The sequence below is a fragment of the Thermobia domestica genome, unplaced genomic scaffold (genome assembly GCF_964235325.1).
Source record: "Thermobia domestica unplaced genomic scaffold, izTheDome1.hap1.1 HAP1_SCAFFOLD_673, whole genome shotgun sequence".
NCBI classification, from domain to species: Eukaryota; Metazoa; Arthropoda; class Insecta; order Zygentoma; family Lepismatidae; genus Thermobia; species Thermobia domestica.
In genome coordinates this window covers 42,790-60,000 of record NW_027656383.1, presented here as the reverse complement: position 1 = coordinate 60,000, position 17,211 = coordinate 42,790, and the positions used below count along the sequence as shown (strand labels likewise).

At 33.3% G+C, this 17,211-nt stretch overlaps 1 protein-coding gene across 1 annotated transcript in view; it reads left to right on the top strand.

Moving 5' to 3' along the window:
• The window catches only part of LOC145677177 (spatacsin-like), a gene marked incomplete at its 3' end in the record, with an annotated part of 88,278 nt that overhangs the window by 31,461 nt on the left and 39,606 nt on the right, over nt 1-17,211 (top strand). Inside the window, exons 4-5 of the mRNA XM_081747795.1 lie at nt 1,717-1,898; nt 7,224-7,378. Of these exons, the coding sequence (XP_081603921.1) occupies nt 1,717-1,898; nt 7,224-7,378 (337 nt within the window). The remainder of the gene's footprint in view (nt 1-1,716; nt 1,899-7,223; nt 7,379-17,211) is intronic.

Genomic DNA, 17,211 nt, shown 5'->3' with positions numbered 1-17,211 from the left:
GAACCCGAGACACTTAGCACGTAAGGTGTAGATGCTCCTCACTCTGCCACGCCGTCACTTGATAACTTAACGCGTCGTATCATATGCGGTGAGTCGGAAACTGTAAGATGCTTTTTGTCCGCTATTTCTGGGTATTACGCTCTCCTAGTTTGTAATATTAACACTTCAAATGTGCACTATTACCTCGCGAAAGATGATCCCAAAGTTCACTTACCAACGTCTGCTTTCTCTTTGTAAGATGTAGAGACTCGTACTGTTCTTAGAATCAAAGTATTAGAGTTCGTATAGGGGGAATAGACCTGGCTCTACATGAGATTTTTTTTAAGAGTGAACGAGGCTTGAGGCTGAGCAATTTGTTTACATGAAATATTTTTGATGAAATGATTTATTTTTTAATAAAACAAAGTATAAATTATCGTTAATAATAATAATAATAATAATAAAGGGATTACAGAAGTTACAATACCAATTACGTAAACAATATCTTTCTATAAAGAAAAAAATAGTTGTCATGACGAGAATCGAACCCAGGTGGCTACTATAGGAGTCTCGTGCTTTCAGATTAAGATAAGAAAATAAACTAGTAGTTACGGATGATAAACAGAATTTTTCATTTCTACATTTGTTGATAGAATTCAAAGAATGTAAAAATAATGTCTGTAGTCTTTTGTTCTTTGGAAATTGGAAGTTACGCTGAGGAAGAATTGTAATGTGAATCGAGACCAACGATGACGTAGCCTCAACTTGAAGAATATTTTGTGATATTTTTCTCATTGAGGAAGGTCTATATAACTTGTTTTTGAGTTAAAGAAGGAAATCTCAAGTAAGTCATCGTTACACTCACATAAGCAACATCTCCTTATACGATCATTAGTATCTTGTGTGTAGTCTTCATAAAACGATTTTAACTAGCTAATAGTTTGGGTGGAAGGTGAAGTGACGCGTTAGGTAAGTGGTTTGCGCATTGAACTTCTATTCGTGAGAGCCGGGTTCAAGTCCCCGCCAGCTTCAAACTTTTTCAAATGTTTCAATTTCAATTTCAATGCATAATCAGTGTGACAAACAAGATCTTCTCCTCTCCAGAAAGAAAAAGGTGTTGGAATGAGGAGAATTGGAGAAGTTCTGCCACTGGAGGCAGTGATTTACAAACTTATTCCCATCAGTTGTTCTCGATTTGATATTTTCGTCTACTTTCAAGCATTTCCTGATTTATCCGTGGTCAGTGTTTTGATTTCTTTGAATATACGATATACATATAATGAAATAATACATTATATACACAGCAATATTGAGATTAATATACGGTGTTTATTGGACAACACGATCCGAACCATAGAGATTCATCTTAGAATGGAGAACTGTTTCGTGCGTCATTTGCTCATAATTTTACTTTCATAAAGACCTGAGTCAGTGCTACCAACTGCTGCCAGTGCCGAGAAAAGTAACGAGTAAGTTGGTTTGCATTTGTCCAGGCGATTTTCAAACTGCAAATGATCTGGACCCCAAATAATGGAATTAAAGCACTCAGGGGAAAAGATACTTATTTATGCTGGTGGCTGTACATACAACTCGTAAATTTTTTAGTGTTTTAAACACTACTTTTTCAGGTGAGTGTAATTAACTTTTTGACTTATTTTTTAACTATTTTGTACACAAACTATATTTTGTAGAAAAGCTACGTAAAAGTGTATCTAATTAAGTATTTTTGTTTTTAAGGGATTTGACTCAGTAAAGAAATTAAAGGAAATATCGTTCAATACTTTGGATAGAGATCTCAGGGACTATTTACTTTGCTACATTAATGAAAAATTACCTCTTAGTCAAGACGAAAGTGATTCATGGATATTTTTAAAGAAAATTGAAGATCCATTGAGAAGTATTAAATTACCAACGGACAGGTAATTTATGTATGTATAAATGTCAAGGAAAATTTATTGAGTGCGGTTCAGTAAATAAGGAGATTGGATTTAAAAATCGATATATAAAATTATGGTTGTAAATTTATTGATATATGGTCATAACTACATTTGATAGAACAGTCATATGAAGCTATTCATTTATGTTTCAGGGTAACGTTAGAGTAGATCACAAAACACCAACACCACGTGTAATTATCACCAATAAAGAGAAGCAGTTTTATGCTTCTAAATTTGGTTTTGACATGGAGAAAAGGGACATTCCGTATACTTTAAGTAGCTTTTGTCAAGAATCCGAAAAATAAGATATTTTGAGAGATAGGTTTGTCGCCTATATATAGTTGTGGAAAACAGCTTAATACAGAATCCGAACTATATGTGTTCCCATTGAGGTAAGAACAAGGTGCAAGGAAACGTGCATATTCATCAGCTGTTCTGGAATCTTCTAGATCTGTTGAACGTGAGAATGCTTTGCTATATATTTTAATACATCTAATGTCCCACTCAAGCGTATTAAATGACACTTAAAAGTATAAATATGATACGTAGTAATTTAAATATGGTAGCACAAACAAAAACCTACAAAATGGGAAGGTTTAAGTAATAGTATGTTTAAAGACTTGCGTATGGTATGTCTTACCCTCAAATACTCTTCATTGTTACAAGTATTATTATTATTATTATTATTATTATTATTATTATTATTATTATTATTATTATTATTATTATTATTATTATTATTATTATTATTATTATTATTGGTGGCTTAATTAATTTCCGTGCTTCGTTTGTTTGTTTATTCAAGATTAGCATCCCTTTTGAGCACTGAGGCTATGTTGGACATGGACGTACAATTTAACCTAGAATCCGAACTACCGTAATAGTTCAGATTTTAGTGCTTTCCCACCGGGAATCGAACCCGGAGCTACGTGCAGCAAGGGGTTACGCATTCGCCACTAGACCAACGTGAAAGATTTTTCCGTGCTTTTGAAACATTATTTCAGATTCAGCTTCTGGTGGGATTTGGCAAATGGTAGCATGTTAAATGCCATAAATCAGCAAGTAATTATGGATCAATTACAAATAACAATTTCGAAGAATTCGTCTTCAATACAACAGAGAATATGTACACGATCCTTAGAATACACATAAATTTTCACAAATTCACTCCGACAATCGAAGAATGTCTATCTTAACGGAGTACAGTCGTTCGAAATAATGAAATCTTGTTTTGAAATTTAATTAAGAATGACATTCTATGCATGTTTCAATACTCAAGGAATTCAGCACATTGCCTGGCCGATTTCAAGTGAAAACTGTCAATATACAGAAGTATTCTCGTGATTAATTGGATTAACTTCAATAGGATTATCAGCGTATAGCCTAATTCAACAGTAGAAATTTTCACAACCAGTAAACACATTGAGAGAACACAATGAAATTGTCACACACGAAATTCAAGATCTAAAGAATGGATTTAATGACCAAATAATAGTATAAATAATATAATATTAGTGATTAAACACATATTGTTAGAAAGAAGGTAGAATTAGAATATGCTTTACTGTATAACTCGATCAGTTCTGCAACAAGTATTAGGAAATTTTGTAATGTGCATGGCATAGCTTTTCAATCAAAGTTTATGATACTCAATAGGTAACGAAAAGTTTGTTTATTGTTTGTCGGAAAAGGTATCTGTGTCCAACAGTAATTTTCGTAATCTGGAGCACGGTACTTGTAAATTCTTTCTTTATTTCTGTAATGCTAATACTATACCGATTACCCCACCTGACATTGAAGAATGAGTTTTAATCACAGAAGATTACAAAGCAAATTATATAATGAGTACACAAACGCGAAAATATTATATTCTTCAAATAATCCAAGATGTGGGACTTAAAGGAGACAACAGTGTATTACTTAGTCGGAAAAATATTTAACATTTTATGTCTACCAGGAATTCGAAAATTTCATATTCGATAATTCAGTTTCTCTTACTAGAAAATTGCTATGAAAATAGTATAGTATATTAAATTTAAAATTGGTCAGGAACCTGACCGATTATATTAATACTTTCGAAAGTCTTTGTCAGAACTAGTGGCGGATCTTTAGGAGTCACATGAGTAAAAATAAATATTTATCGCTAGAAGCTAAGAGAAGAAAACTTACTTAACGTATTAATTCTTGTATACAACATTTTGGAGCCGTACAAAGCTTACTGGATGTAGTAATTCCTGTATACAGCTTCTTGAATATGTATGAAACTTCCTTGTACCTTTTTACTTGTATTGGTGTGATTTCCCTCAAGAGTCGCCACTGCTTAGAATTCAGAAAAACTGAAAATAAATCACAGAATTAAATAAATCCCAGGTTACAATCACTTTGTCTCTAATAGTCATATTAGCATTTATGGCATTATTAATTATTGGAAGTATTATAATGTATGGAAAATTAGTAAACAAGTATAAAATAAATATTAATGAAAGGAAGAAACAACCGATTTATTTTACACACCACAATCCTCTGTAGGTGCGAATTAAACAACTTACAAACAACAAGTATAAAATAAATAATGAGAAGAAAATAGTAGTACTCACGGGTACTAAATAAAATATTTTTCCCTAATATAATAAATTAAAGGTCGAATATTAATCTGGATAAAAGTCGCATTAAATACATCGACAAGGACTAACCTGAAATAAAAAGGTAAAGAAAACGAAAAACTGAAGAATGATTTTTTTATTTATTTTAATCGATACTAACAAATAAGTAGCGTATTATGCATGAATACATCCAATTAACTAAATAACTCAAATGAAAAATAATATCTTAGTAAAATGAAATCATAAGTGCACAAATTCTGTATTCAAAAATGCAATGTATTTATACGAGGTGAACACAAAAAGTGTGTGCCGTATTGTTCTAAAATCGACATTTTTTGTCATTTCAGGAGTCACAGTGCCTGAACGAGTAAGACATGTTTCTGATATTGCCCCTTAACATAAAGTTTTCGGTTAAAGGGCAACGGGTAATTGTAAAATTCTTCATCGCAGTTGGACGTTGTGCAGTCGAAATTTATCACCAATTGGAGAGGGTGTGTGTGGTGATAATGTATTAGCAGAAAACAGTGTTAGGAAGTGGGTACGTGTATTGAAAATAGGGCGAACGAATGTAAAGATGAGCAGAGGTCTGAAGTCTAGAAACAGCCTCAACTGACGCTAACATTGTCCCTGTTGAAAATTTCATCATGGAAAATAGTCATATCACCATGCAGGAGATTTGTGGTACACTGGAGCTAACAATGGGAGTAGTAAAACGAATAATTGCAAACGAATTGGGCCCATGGAAAGTTTCTTCTTGGTGAGTTCTACGAATGCTTACTGGTGATCAGAAAGAGGCATCAATTCGATCATATGTTACAAATTTGACACACTTCAGAAGAGGGGACAAATCCTCCAAAAGAGTTCGTCAGGTGGCATCCAATGAGAAAGTGCTGAGCACTATCTTCTGAGATTCCTAGGGAGTGATATTGTCCCACCCTATTCTGAAAGGTACACAATTACGGGCGAGTATTTTCGCTATCATCATGGACCGTGCTAAAATTGTGACCTCATTCTTGGCTCTTCACGGTATTGACCTTCTGCCTCACCCACCCATCAGCTTTAACCCCGAGTGACTTCTGGTTGTTTCCGAATCTTAATGATTGTCTTCGTGGACGCCATTTTACCAGTAGATTGTCCATGAGAAGGTTTTTTTTTTTTTTTTTTTTTTTTATTTTATTTGTTTCTTCAGTATGAGACATCTCTCAGAGATAACTATGCCACATGCTGCACAAAATGGATGGACCGATGACAAGTGTGTGTCAGTAAGGAAGGAGAGTGTTGAGAAATAGACACATGTTAGTTTCCTGAATTTCCGTTTTCTTGGAAACTAGAACAAAGCGGCACGTACTTTTAGTGTGCACCTCATATATGCACAGAATGCACACGCAGAGCATAAGGAATAGCTCACGATGAAATATTCTAAAACATGAAGCGTGTAGTAAAACTATCTAAGTATGTGTTAGCAATAATGGGTAGCATAATGTAAGTTTAAGAAATGTTGAAGGATGTAAATGATCGGCATTTTTATGAAAATAATTCATAGATTTTGATTGGGTATGATCCAAAAAAATTCTTTCGAAAAAATGATAAAGTATTCTATATTATTGATAAGTTAAATCAATAGGGTTATAGAATTAACGCTTAAAAAGCGAACATAAGGGACTATTGCGAGATTTGAAAACGAAGTAGAATCAATAAAATAATCTATCTGCATCCTTTTCAGACGATGGAGATCATTTAGATCCTATTCTTATTACCTTATATTCATATTAGGCAGTATTATATAATATTTTTAGTAATATTATTTGTTATGTTGTTAGTATCATAATTTGCTTATGTCGTAAAAGAGGATCCAGATTTTATTTATTCGTCGTAAACGAAAACTATAGAATGTTCAACAATTCCATCGGAATGAAAACAGAGATGGCTACATATAGATAAACAGTTTGATTGATATAGATATATTAATCGGTTTTCAGATTACATTCTTTCGAGCATTCACCATTTATGAAATTTATTATTGTTTGAATGTGTCGAGTTAAATGTTTAAAACTTTCGGGTATTATACTATTACTTTCCATTAACGGTATATCATTTTCTCTTTTAAATCACCCTTTGTACTTTGATAAGTACCACAAGAAATTGAAATTTTCTTCTTCCAAATAAACGTCATTCATAACACACAGTGCCATACAAGCACGCTTTTGCGATAGAACGGAGCGAGTAAATGGGGCAGCTCGTTTTGCAGTGTCAATTATGACTCTGGTGGTAACTCTGTCAGTGTAATATATTAACGCAGGACCATAAGATTCCCTTGAGTTATGTATCAGTGTAATAATAAACAGCAAAATCCCATAGAAGAACTGACCTAAGAAGCGCTCGAGATAATATCAGATACCTGAACGATGAGTAGAGAAAGTTGATTGAACGAGTACTATTTTGAATATACTTCTTTAAAGTTAAAAATTAAATTTTAAATGAAAGCTAAGAGCCGTAGTAGCTAAATTCATAGTTTCTTTTTCTTTCTTTTTTTCACTTTGTTGGTGTTAACTATTTATTTTAATTGGAGTTACAGTTTTTGGTGGTGTGGATAGTTAGTGGATGGAAAGTAAGTGAAACAACCAAACCATTCCAGTTTACTAACATTTACTCCCATATAAACTTCTCAAGATATGTATTATTAATTTATTTTTCATTTCTACAGGTACCATTGCCTGTTTGTTGACTATGGTAGTGACATTCCTCTACGAACATTAGGAGAGTGCACTGGAACAGGAAGACTGAGTCTCGGAACAGTTTTGAATGAGTCACAGGAATGGAAAGATAGAGTTTTTGTTGAAATATATTTATATACGGGAGGTGCGTTGTTTTTATAATTTATATATTTAATACTCTTCGAAAAGTATTAGTCTGTGGGTAGAATGAGAAATTAACCTCAATCAAAGGGCAAGTTATGTTGCAATATTTGAAATTTACTGTGGTTACACTTACTCTAGTCTACAGAATATAAGTAGTTATAATTTTGCACCTCACCTTTTATGGGGATCATACAGTAATACAGATAATAAATAAAGGGCGAATGGCTAGTGGCAGCTAGAGAAACATTTAACTACCAGAAGTTTTTGAAAAATCTCTCTTCCTTGTTTGAATTGATGTCTTAAAATATTAACGCAATCTGATTATGCACTGAATCCGGTAACAAAATACTTTGAACTATAAATTGTAATAGTTCCTTTTTAGTACCGGTTCCTTCTCATTTCTGTTTTACTATATAATAATTTATGTATCCCAATTACGTACACCAATTATATATATTTCAGATCCGCTAATAACTCTTTGATCACCCTATTGTTGTTCAATTACTATATATATATATATATATATATAATTGCTTAATGCAAATTAAATTCATTTGTTCAAATATGATTTTATTATTCAGATTGAATTTTATTATTTGAATTCTCGAACAAACTGCTTTATCAGTACACAAATCGTTTTTGTTGACAAACGTAAATATTGCGTTTTTCCATTTTTCCATAGGTAGTGGAACATATTTCTTGCAATCAGAACATTTTAATAGATCATAAAATTTCAAACTTTCTCAGTTAGTTCAAAATAATGATAGAAAATTTTACAGGAATTATTTTCTTTCATAATGGATTCCACAGCTGGCTACACTAACGAATATCTTAGCCACCTATGCATTTTTATATTATGACCACTTTCCATGCACCATTTTGCTTTCTAGTGGCTCACTACCTTTAAACCACATAAGTACAGTATGCGGCAAAACAAACAGTACTAAAATCACATCGTTGGCTTTGCTGTACAACATAATGAAACATAAGAAATGTTGTCAAATGGATGTCAACTAAACATTACTCAACCCATATTGTAAATTTAAGAAGACTCGTGCCTGCATATCATGTGTTCAAAATGTTGACCATTACATCGCGCACATTCTTCATAGTGGTCCTATAGATCGATGAACATTTTAGTGAACACGGGTTGCTGGAACGATAGAACAATGAGCGAATCTTCTCTCTGAACTACGGTATACTGGTAGGGGGTCGTCTGATCGGAAAATTGCTTCCTTCAGAATACCCCATATGTAGGTGTCTTGAGCCCTGAGGCCGGGGACTGGAAAGGATATGGAAAATCTATTTTGCGGGAAATCAAGTGAAGTACAAACTCTCGTGGGCAGAAGGACAAGTGACCCAGTTGCAATGTGGGCGGTAGCCCCTTCTTTCTACATCCATTGTTATTGTAACGACAGATTTTTGGTGCGGCGGAAACCACGTAAAAGATGCAAGAATGGATCAATGTAGCGATCAAGGTACACATGGCTTTCATCACTGAACCATATGTTACTAATGAAGGCTTCAGGTTCATATGCCATAGCTCCAGAGCAATACAGTAGACGTGGGCACTCATCTCCTGCAGTGAGATGTTGCTCCACACCGTATGAGCGGAAATAGTGCTCGTCAATAAACACCTTCTCCTCTGTTGTAAGTAACATTATCTTTGCGCCAACTCCACACTACACTAGTCCACACACGACTGAGCACATGTGTGGCGCTCACAGCTCATACCATGTTGCATCTGCGCACCATCCGTACGCAAATTTCAGTACTGTTTGTTTTGTCGCATACTGTAATTGATGCTTTCGTTGTACTTTATTACTAGAGACAGGATGTTCGGTCATTAAAACCATGGAAAATTGCCACTTATAATTTGGAAGAAAGAAAAATCTGTAAAGTAGGCATTAAAATCTAAAATTAATAAAGATAGCCATTCAATAATGTTAGCGCTGTAACTTGAAACATTTTCTGGGAGGGCAAGCATTAATATTTGTGTCCCCGTAGAAGATGACATGTAATTTGCCAGGGATTTTCATCGCAACTATATCATATCTCATTATTGTGAAGATCGATAGTACCTCGTGTAACAGCTAAAAGTAGCCAGGCAACTCTATTTTTGTCTCCCTGTTAACAAATGATAAGCGTTCTTGTCTTCGAAACGAAAGAATTCTTATATAGCCTCGGTGCCGAAATAAATATTAAGCTCCAAACAAACGAGTGAATTGACGCAATTGCATTTTCTCTTCTAACGCATTTCTAAATATTACGTCCTGTTGCGATGCGACTAAATACTCGTAATACGATAAGAATTTTTATTACTTGAGAAATATATAGATAATTCAGGCTGTCACATGAATAAGAAAAGTTACAAAATGTTAGTAGTAACAATAGTACACATGTTAACTTATGAAACCGAAAGCTGATCTGATGTCGTCCTTCTGCTAATTCTAAATAATTCTAATATATTCTAAAGCGTTTCTAATGTCGGATACATTTCTAGTCGCACCTTTCATACAAATTTGAGAACACTGAATCCAATAGAGCTGTTTTGAAATATTACGTTTATAGATTACGAAAAAATTACCTCAAAGTTGGACTCTTAGAACTGCTGTTTATGATAATGGTAAAAGTGCCCAAGCTTGAATACATTTCTCATTGCTTTTTTTCTACCAATTTGAGGACGCTGAATTTAATCGGACTATTTTTAAACATATTTGTTCATGGTGTCGTGAGAAAAAGGACCTGAGAGCTCAGCTTTTTCATCTCAAATAGTTCTGATTAACGATAATTTACCATACCTTTCTTAACCTGAAAGAACAATCTTGGTATAATGAAAATTCTGAATGTGATGTGAAGTTCAGGAAACACAAGTTGTAATTTTAGTTTGTTTCATTGAGAAGAAATAAAGGCTCTTTGTTTTCTGTTAACTTGGTCAGATCCAGAAAAGTAGATGCACACACTAATTTACATATCATCATCATCATCATCATCATCATCATCATCATCATCATCATCATCATCATCATCATCATCATCATCATCATCATCATCATCATCATCATCATCATCATCATCATCATCATCATCATCATCATCATCATCATCATCATCATCATCATCATCATCATCATCATCATCATCATCATCATCATCATCATCATCATCATCATCATCATCATCATCATCATCATCATCATCATCATCATCATCATCATCATCATCATCATCATCATCATCATCATCATCATCATCATCATCATCATCATCATCATCATCATCATCATCATCATCATCATCATCATCATCATCATCATCATCATCATCATCATCATCATCATCATCATCATCATCATCATCATCATCATCATCATCATCATCATCATCATCATCATCATCATCATTATTATTATTATTATTATTATTATTATTATTATTATTATTTGCGACAAAATTGTCAATCAGATCATCAGAATAGATTATAATTAATTCCTTGATTGTATCACTGCCATCTAAAGTGTTTATTCTGAGAATATATTTCTCATTGCTTCGTACAGAGAAACCATCTGAGATAGATCTTGTGTGGGATTATACCAAAAACCAGTATTTTAAATTGTTCTTCTGGAAAGGTTTCAGATCGTCCACCGTTACTACAGTCAGATTCATTGCAAATAACCTTCATTTTCCATCATTTTTATGTTTTGACTGCTGAATCCAACTTCTTACGTTTATATGGTCCAAAATTCCTTTTCCAACATTCAAGAAAAACAAATCAGTAACCCTGATTACTTCTGTTATTCCATCCTAAGACAAACTACATTGACTTCATGAATTTTGTAAAACTTTCTTTACTTCTGGTAGTTTTTTGTTATGGACTTGTGCCTAAATTTGTGCGTACTCCATCTTTTTCAGAGATGATATGAAAAGATCACCTGTCAGTGTATTTTAATAATTTTTTGTGGACTTAAAAATAGTCAAGTAATAATTCAAAAATCATTGAATTTTTGTATTAATGAATTAAGCTTTATTCTTGTTACTAGAAAATGTTTAAGAGGTCATTAGATCCATGTATTTAAATCTAATTCTATTTCATTTAATCTGTAGAAAAGTTATGAAAAATTAAAAGAAAAGATATTTCAACTCTCTTTGAAAAGTCTGGGCCCAACACATTTTGTTAGGATTGCCTCACTTACCTTATAGGTGGTCTTGATAATATGGCTGACTCAACGTTGCCTATTCATTCGAACACACACAAACTGTATGTCATATTACTTTGGAAACTAATTTGAGGGCTTCTAAGCACATAAATGATCACCTCAAGTACATGAACTCACTTAAATAAACTTAATAGCCGATAGAATAGTAGTTCGATAATGTGCTTGGCGCCGTCTGCATGTATTCCATTTATAAACATAATAGATTTGATTATTATAATATAGTCATCTTGCAGCCTTTAGTTTATAAGTCGATTTTCTATTAATCTTCACTATTATGTGATAAGATAAATCAGCAATAACAATACCGTGACAAACCGCACGTAATCCTCTAGAAAAATATGACATAGAACCCTCTAAAAAAATAATTTTTTCCGTTTCTAGGATCAAGTAATTCAAAAAGTCACCTGATTGTTGTTCGTAGAGAATATATTCTTTTAGACAAAGAGACATGACATTACTTCGAGATTTGTTTTCAGTATATTTACTAAACAAATTATTTACAACATTTTGTCACTTTATCCAGCTGTCCAAAGTTTCTGAGCACTTTGTTACTACACATAGTGGTTCAAGGTTTTATAACACTTTATCACTACACACACACGCACAAAAGAAAAAAATGTTGGTCACTGTTGCAAATAGATGAATTATTAAATGTATTTAATTCATTGCACTTTGGCAGTTCGTAACAAGAAATCTTCAACTGCGATTCCATATGATAAAGTATTTTTCAAGTTATCAGTTGAGAATTTGTCTTCAATTGAACAACACATTTTTTTCTTGTGTTTAAAGCGCTTACACAGACCTCCTTTCACGACCGATCACAAGTCACATCATCAAGCTAAAATGAGGTTTTCAAGAACTTAACCTGTTTTCTTGGTAAGTCTGTGGAATGCAATGCTATCACAGACAAAAAAGAAATGGAAGAAGAGGAATGGCGAATCATATTCAGCCATTTCTTGCGGTGACGTTCTTTTCATGATTGAGATGAAGTTTTACCTTTACCTGAACATAAGTTAATTTCTCTTATCTTGAAATTTGTTGGATCCGATAGAAATCTTTCTTGAATTATGAAATCTAAATACACGACATAATTATTGTCATTAAGTCCTGGTTTGGAGAAAATACAAAGACCAGGGAGTTTTTGGGATTTTAACAATAAAATAGACAATATAGAGTGAAATAGACAAAATTAATTTTGTTTAGGTTGATACAAAGACCACCCAAGTGAACTTCAAAACAGTCAATTTTATCCTATCTTTAGTGTTAAATAGGTATTTTGGCTAATTTTCTAGTCTCTATTAATCACATATAATAAAGTTTTCTCTTTATTTCGTACTTTGAACGAAGATACAATAATATGCATTTACTACTAGTAAATAATTATACTCCTAACAGTATCAACAAACCTATTCAAATTAGGTCAAAGTACATCCATGTTAATACGTTAAAGTTTGAACATTTTTTACTCAAGTTATGTGAAATAAAAATATTCAAGTACCTTGCACTAATGTGTAGTTTATTTTTTCATTTCCCTTTCCCTATATTTCACTTACTTTAGGTATTGCAAGCAACATCAAGCGTGTCACCTTATGAAGATTAAACCGAGAAGCAAATCACATACTAGCTATTTGTTTCCTTCCTCACGAATATTCCACTGGGTATACTTCTAAAAATAAACTGCGAACTTTGTACAAATTTCATTGATCTAAGCGGAAGTTTGTAGTAATTTTCCAGTAGGCCTGGGATGAAAAAGTGAGATCCTTCCTATTTCAAGTACTCTGTACTTCTAGAAAAATATTGCTACTCTCGGATAAGATATAGTTAAGGCTCCTACACGTCAGATACTGACGTAGAATTCCATTATCCTCGTAGTATCTGAGGGTAAAAAATACGGAATGAATGTATTTGAGCCACAGAGCATGAGGAACTGCGAGCTTATTATTGATTCATCTGGAATCCTACTTTCTGATAGACTGGTGTTCGTGTTTCAAGATAGGAAACAAGGCCCTGCTAAGGAGGAGTCTCTATTGAGATACTTTTCTCCTTGTAAATAAAGAGCGATTCTTTAATTTTCTTTCCCAGATCCTGTGCGTTTTGCTTGCTTGATTGATTGAGGCTTAATGGGGAACCCAGCATCGAGGCTATTTGTCCCTGTCATGACTGCATTTTGCCATTATTTTCAAACCAAGAAATAGAATCTTACAACCGCCTTTAATGCGCACTCTACTGGACTTGATATTTCCAATTGTTAAGTAAGCTCTTCTTTGTTTCCGATGCCTTATTTCAATTCACGATCCATTTTGCCAGTATATGCTTTACAACTTTTACATGAGATATACTATATGTGTGTTAAGTCATATATTCTTTGACATACTATGCAGTATCACTATCTTAACAATGTTTCCAACTTAACATAAAGTTACATTTTTTTCAAATGGCAATACATCAGATTATTACGTATTTCAAATATACATAATATACATATTAAGCTAAAACTTCCAATACAACATTTATTATTTAGTGTTACAGTACAAGTTAAGCATGGTAGAATGTCATACGTAAGCATTCAAATGTTGGAGGTATCTACAGAAATGATGACACAAGTGGGATAAACGATGGAAGGTACATCAAATATCTATGATTATGATATGATCTATCTCCGACAAATAGGAAAAGAGTTACAAGGGGCTGAAAATTCAACTTTCTTATTTAGAAAAAGTGATTAGATATGTATTACATCTAATCACGTACCTAGGTTTCAAAAGATGTAAAGAATTTAGAAAAAGTGATTTGATATGTATTACATCTAATCACGTACCTAGATTTCAAAAGATGTAAAGAATTTAGAAAAAGTGATTAGATATGTATTACATCTAATCACGTACATAGGTTTCAAAAGATGTAAAGATCACAATTGCTTTTATAGCAATTTGGTATGTCAAACCATTCCGGCGGTATGAAAAGTATGGGAAAAGTTTGCTAAACTGTTTAAAATAACGTATTTGTGGGATTTTTTTAAAAAAAATAATTGTTGCATTCCTTTGCTTCTATAGCATTGCAGCAACAGCTTTTAGTAGCTTTAATTGTGAATTTCCACAATTGCGTGTTTTTAAGCAGTGTTGCAAACTACTAATGTTTATCATATCTCCGGAAAGGTTTTAGATATGAGATTGCTGTAAGCGGCATTATGATAATTATGTTTATTGAAAAAAACATTTATGTGATCGGGTATGATACTCGGACAAATAGAAATGTCATTGAGTGAACTAAACAATAGATTTTGCCCATTTTGTTGGTACAGGTGAGGCGAGGGAGCTCACAAAGAAAATGTGCCTTGCACGTTAAAGGCTAGGCAACTCACGGAGAAAAAGCTTTCTGGATGTGAGAGGCGAGGAAACCCACGAAAAAATATCATCTAGCTCAAACATCATGCAGACAGCGGCTGGTAAATGCTATCATTTGTAACTTCCAAAAACTGGATAGTTCGAAAAGTTGTTTCGCATAGAAGTTGCTGATTTTTTTTTTTCTTTTTCGCATCAAATGATACTGGTTAATAAATATGGGTGCTACTATTCGCAACGAAGTTCCCTTTATTTTTACTCATTACAGCGCCATCTGACGTACAACAAAATGTTTCAAACAAACCATATGTATTTTCTTGCGTAGAATCCGGATTTGTAGTCAAAAGTAAGAGTTCTCATTGGAATTTTCACAGTAATCTTCCACTCCTCCTATTTATAAGGGCAAGAAGGAGTAATTTGTGGCGGAATTTTATTTCCCTCTTCTCAGTACGGAGCTTTTTCTTGAAACGTTTTTTCCTATGTTCTAACATTCTCCAGATATTGGAGTGGAGAGATCAATATTAGAAAGTTCGTATTTAGCATTATATATTTCGTTTTCACCAGCGAACTAAAAGTAATCTGAATTTAATTCATAAAGTTGAAATTTACTTTCCTATACAAATGTATATATCATGTTATGCCATCCTCATATACATATGGGAGGGTATGTGTTACTATATATTGGGCGTCCTAAGTTCTTGATTTTTTCTGGTACAATATAGTCGTAATTAGTATTTGGTGAAAATACTAATATTTTGGAAGCTTGACCTATTCATGTAAAAATCACGACGTTGTTTTTCTATCCTTCATCTTCCTTGATTATTGGTTAAGACTTACCTCGCCTCTGTCTGTTTCCTTTTGTGTTTTCTGAACCACGATTTTTGTCAGAACCCGTCTGATTGTCTTCTTGCGTGAAAATATTTCTTTGAGATATTTTTAAAGATAACCTTGCTGTGCCGTTTAAATTCGATGTACTCCACTTAGGTTTCTATTCGAGGGCTGCATCCCATCGAAGATCCAGCTGAAAACCACGCACGCTGGCTGTTTGACCACGAGATGAATGATGTTCTCAGATATTGTAGTTCTCTGATCAGATTAAATTTATCCGTTACTGCTATAGCGTTGTGTATTAACATGCTAACTAAAGCAGGACGTTGCAAATTATGACTTTAAAATATTGATAGATGAGCATGTGTTTACTGTAGTCTAAGTTCTATGTAAAGTTCGTTTTCATATTGGTTGAGTAATCTAAACAGCGACACTGAGTTTCATTTCAATAAGATATGGTTGTCTTTGTTGAAGGAAAAGTACAAGATGCATCAACCACGAACGAGAATCCCAGATGAACCAATCTGAAGTTACAGTTCCTTGTGTTCAGTCTCAGCATACTTCATTGATAATGGATAGTAAGTTAATATACAAAACGTTCTGATTTTTACATCTTACCTGGCTGATTACTAAGGATAATTTATTTAACATTTGTCGTTTAAAAAGTTTCAAATCCTTAAATAATAAAATGGATGCTTAAAAAAAAAAAAAAAAAAAAAAAGAAAGAAAAAAGAAAAAAAGGTAAGATCCATATGGTGTTCGAGAACACTTTCACAAGTTTACCTTCCTCAGTTGATGAAATGTCGTGCTAAATGTTTCATACTCTAAATTTGTGTGTCTATGCTTTCATTTCAAGACAAATTAAGAACATTAATTTACTGAGTGTGTAAACAAATTGTTCATCTGAGGTTAAGTTGAGTATGCAGATTTCTTTCTCCAGTTATATTAAGTGAAATTACCTCACTTGAATTGAAAATATACAGGATTCATTGCGAAAAAATATGATGTTAAATATCTTACAATTTTAGGGATTAAGATGTAGATGATACAGTTAGAAGGATAAGCTTCTTTGGGCATCAGCGGTGATGTGATGGAAAGTCTTAAGACTAACTTGTAATTTCAAAATAGCAGTACTGGCAGGCTGTTGTGGTGGATTCCCTTCAAAGTAATCCCCATCTGACTGAACACACCGATTCCGACAGTGTTTCTACTTTTAGAAGCATTCGTCTATATATATATATATTTAACAGTCTGAAGAACCTTGTCCGTATTTACCCAATGTCTTTATTGGATTCAAATTGTGTCCCTTTCAGGGAAGATTTCAGTTGAGGAAACAAGTAAAAATCGAAAGGACTATTTCAAGGGAATAGGACGTTGTAGAATTACAGGAACTTCCAAAAATTTCGGTATCGAGAACGTATTATGACCGGGTGCGTTGTCGTGGTGTC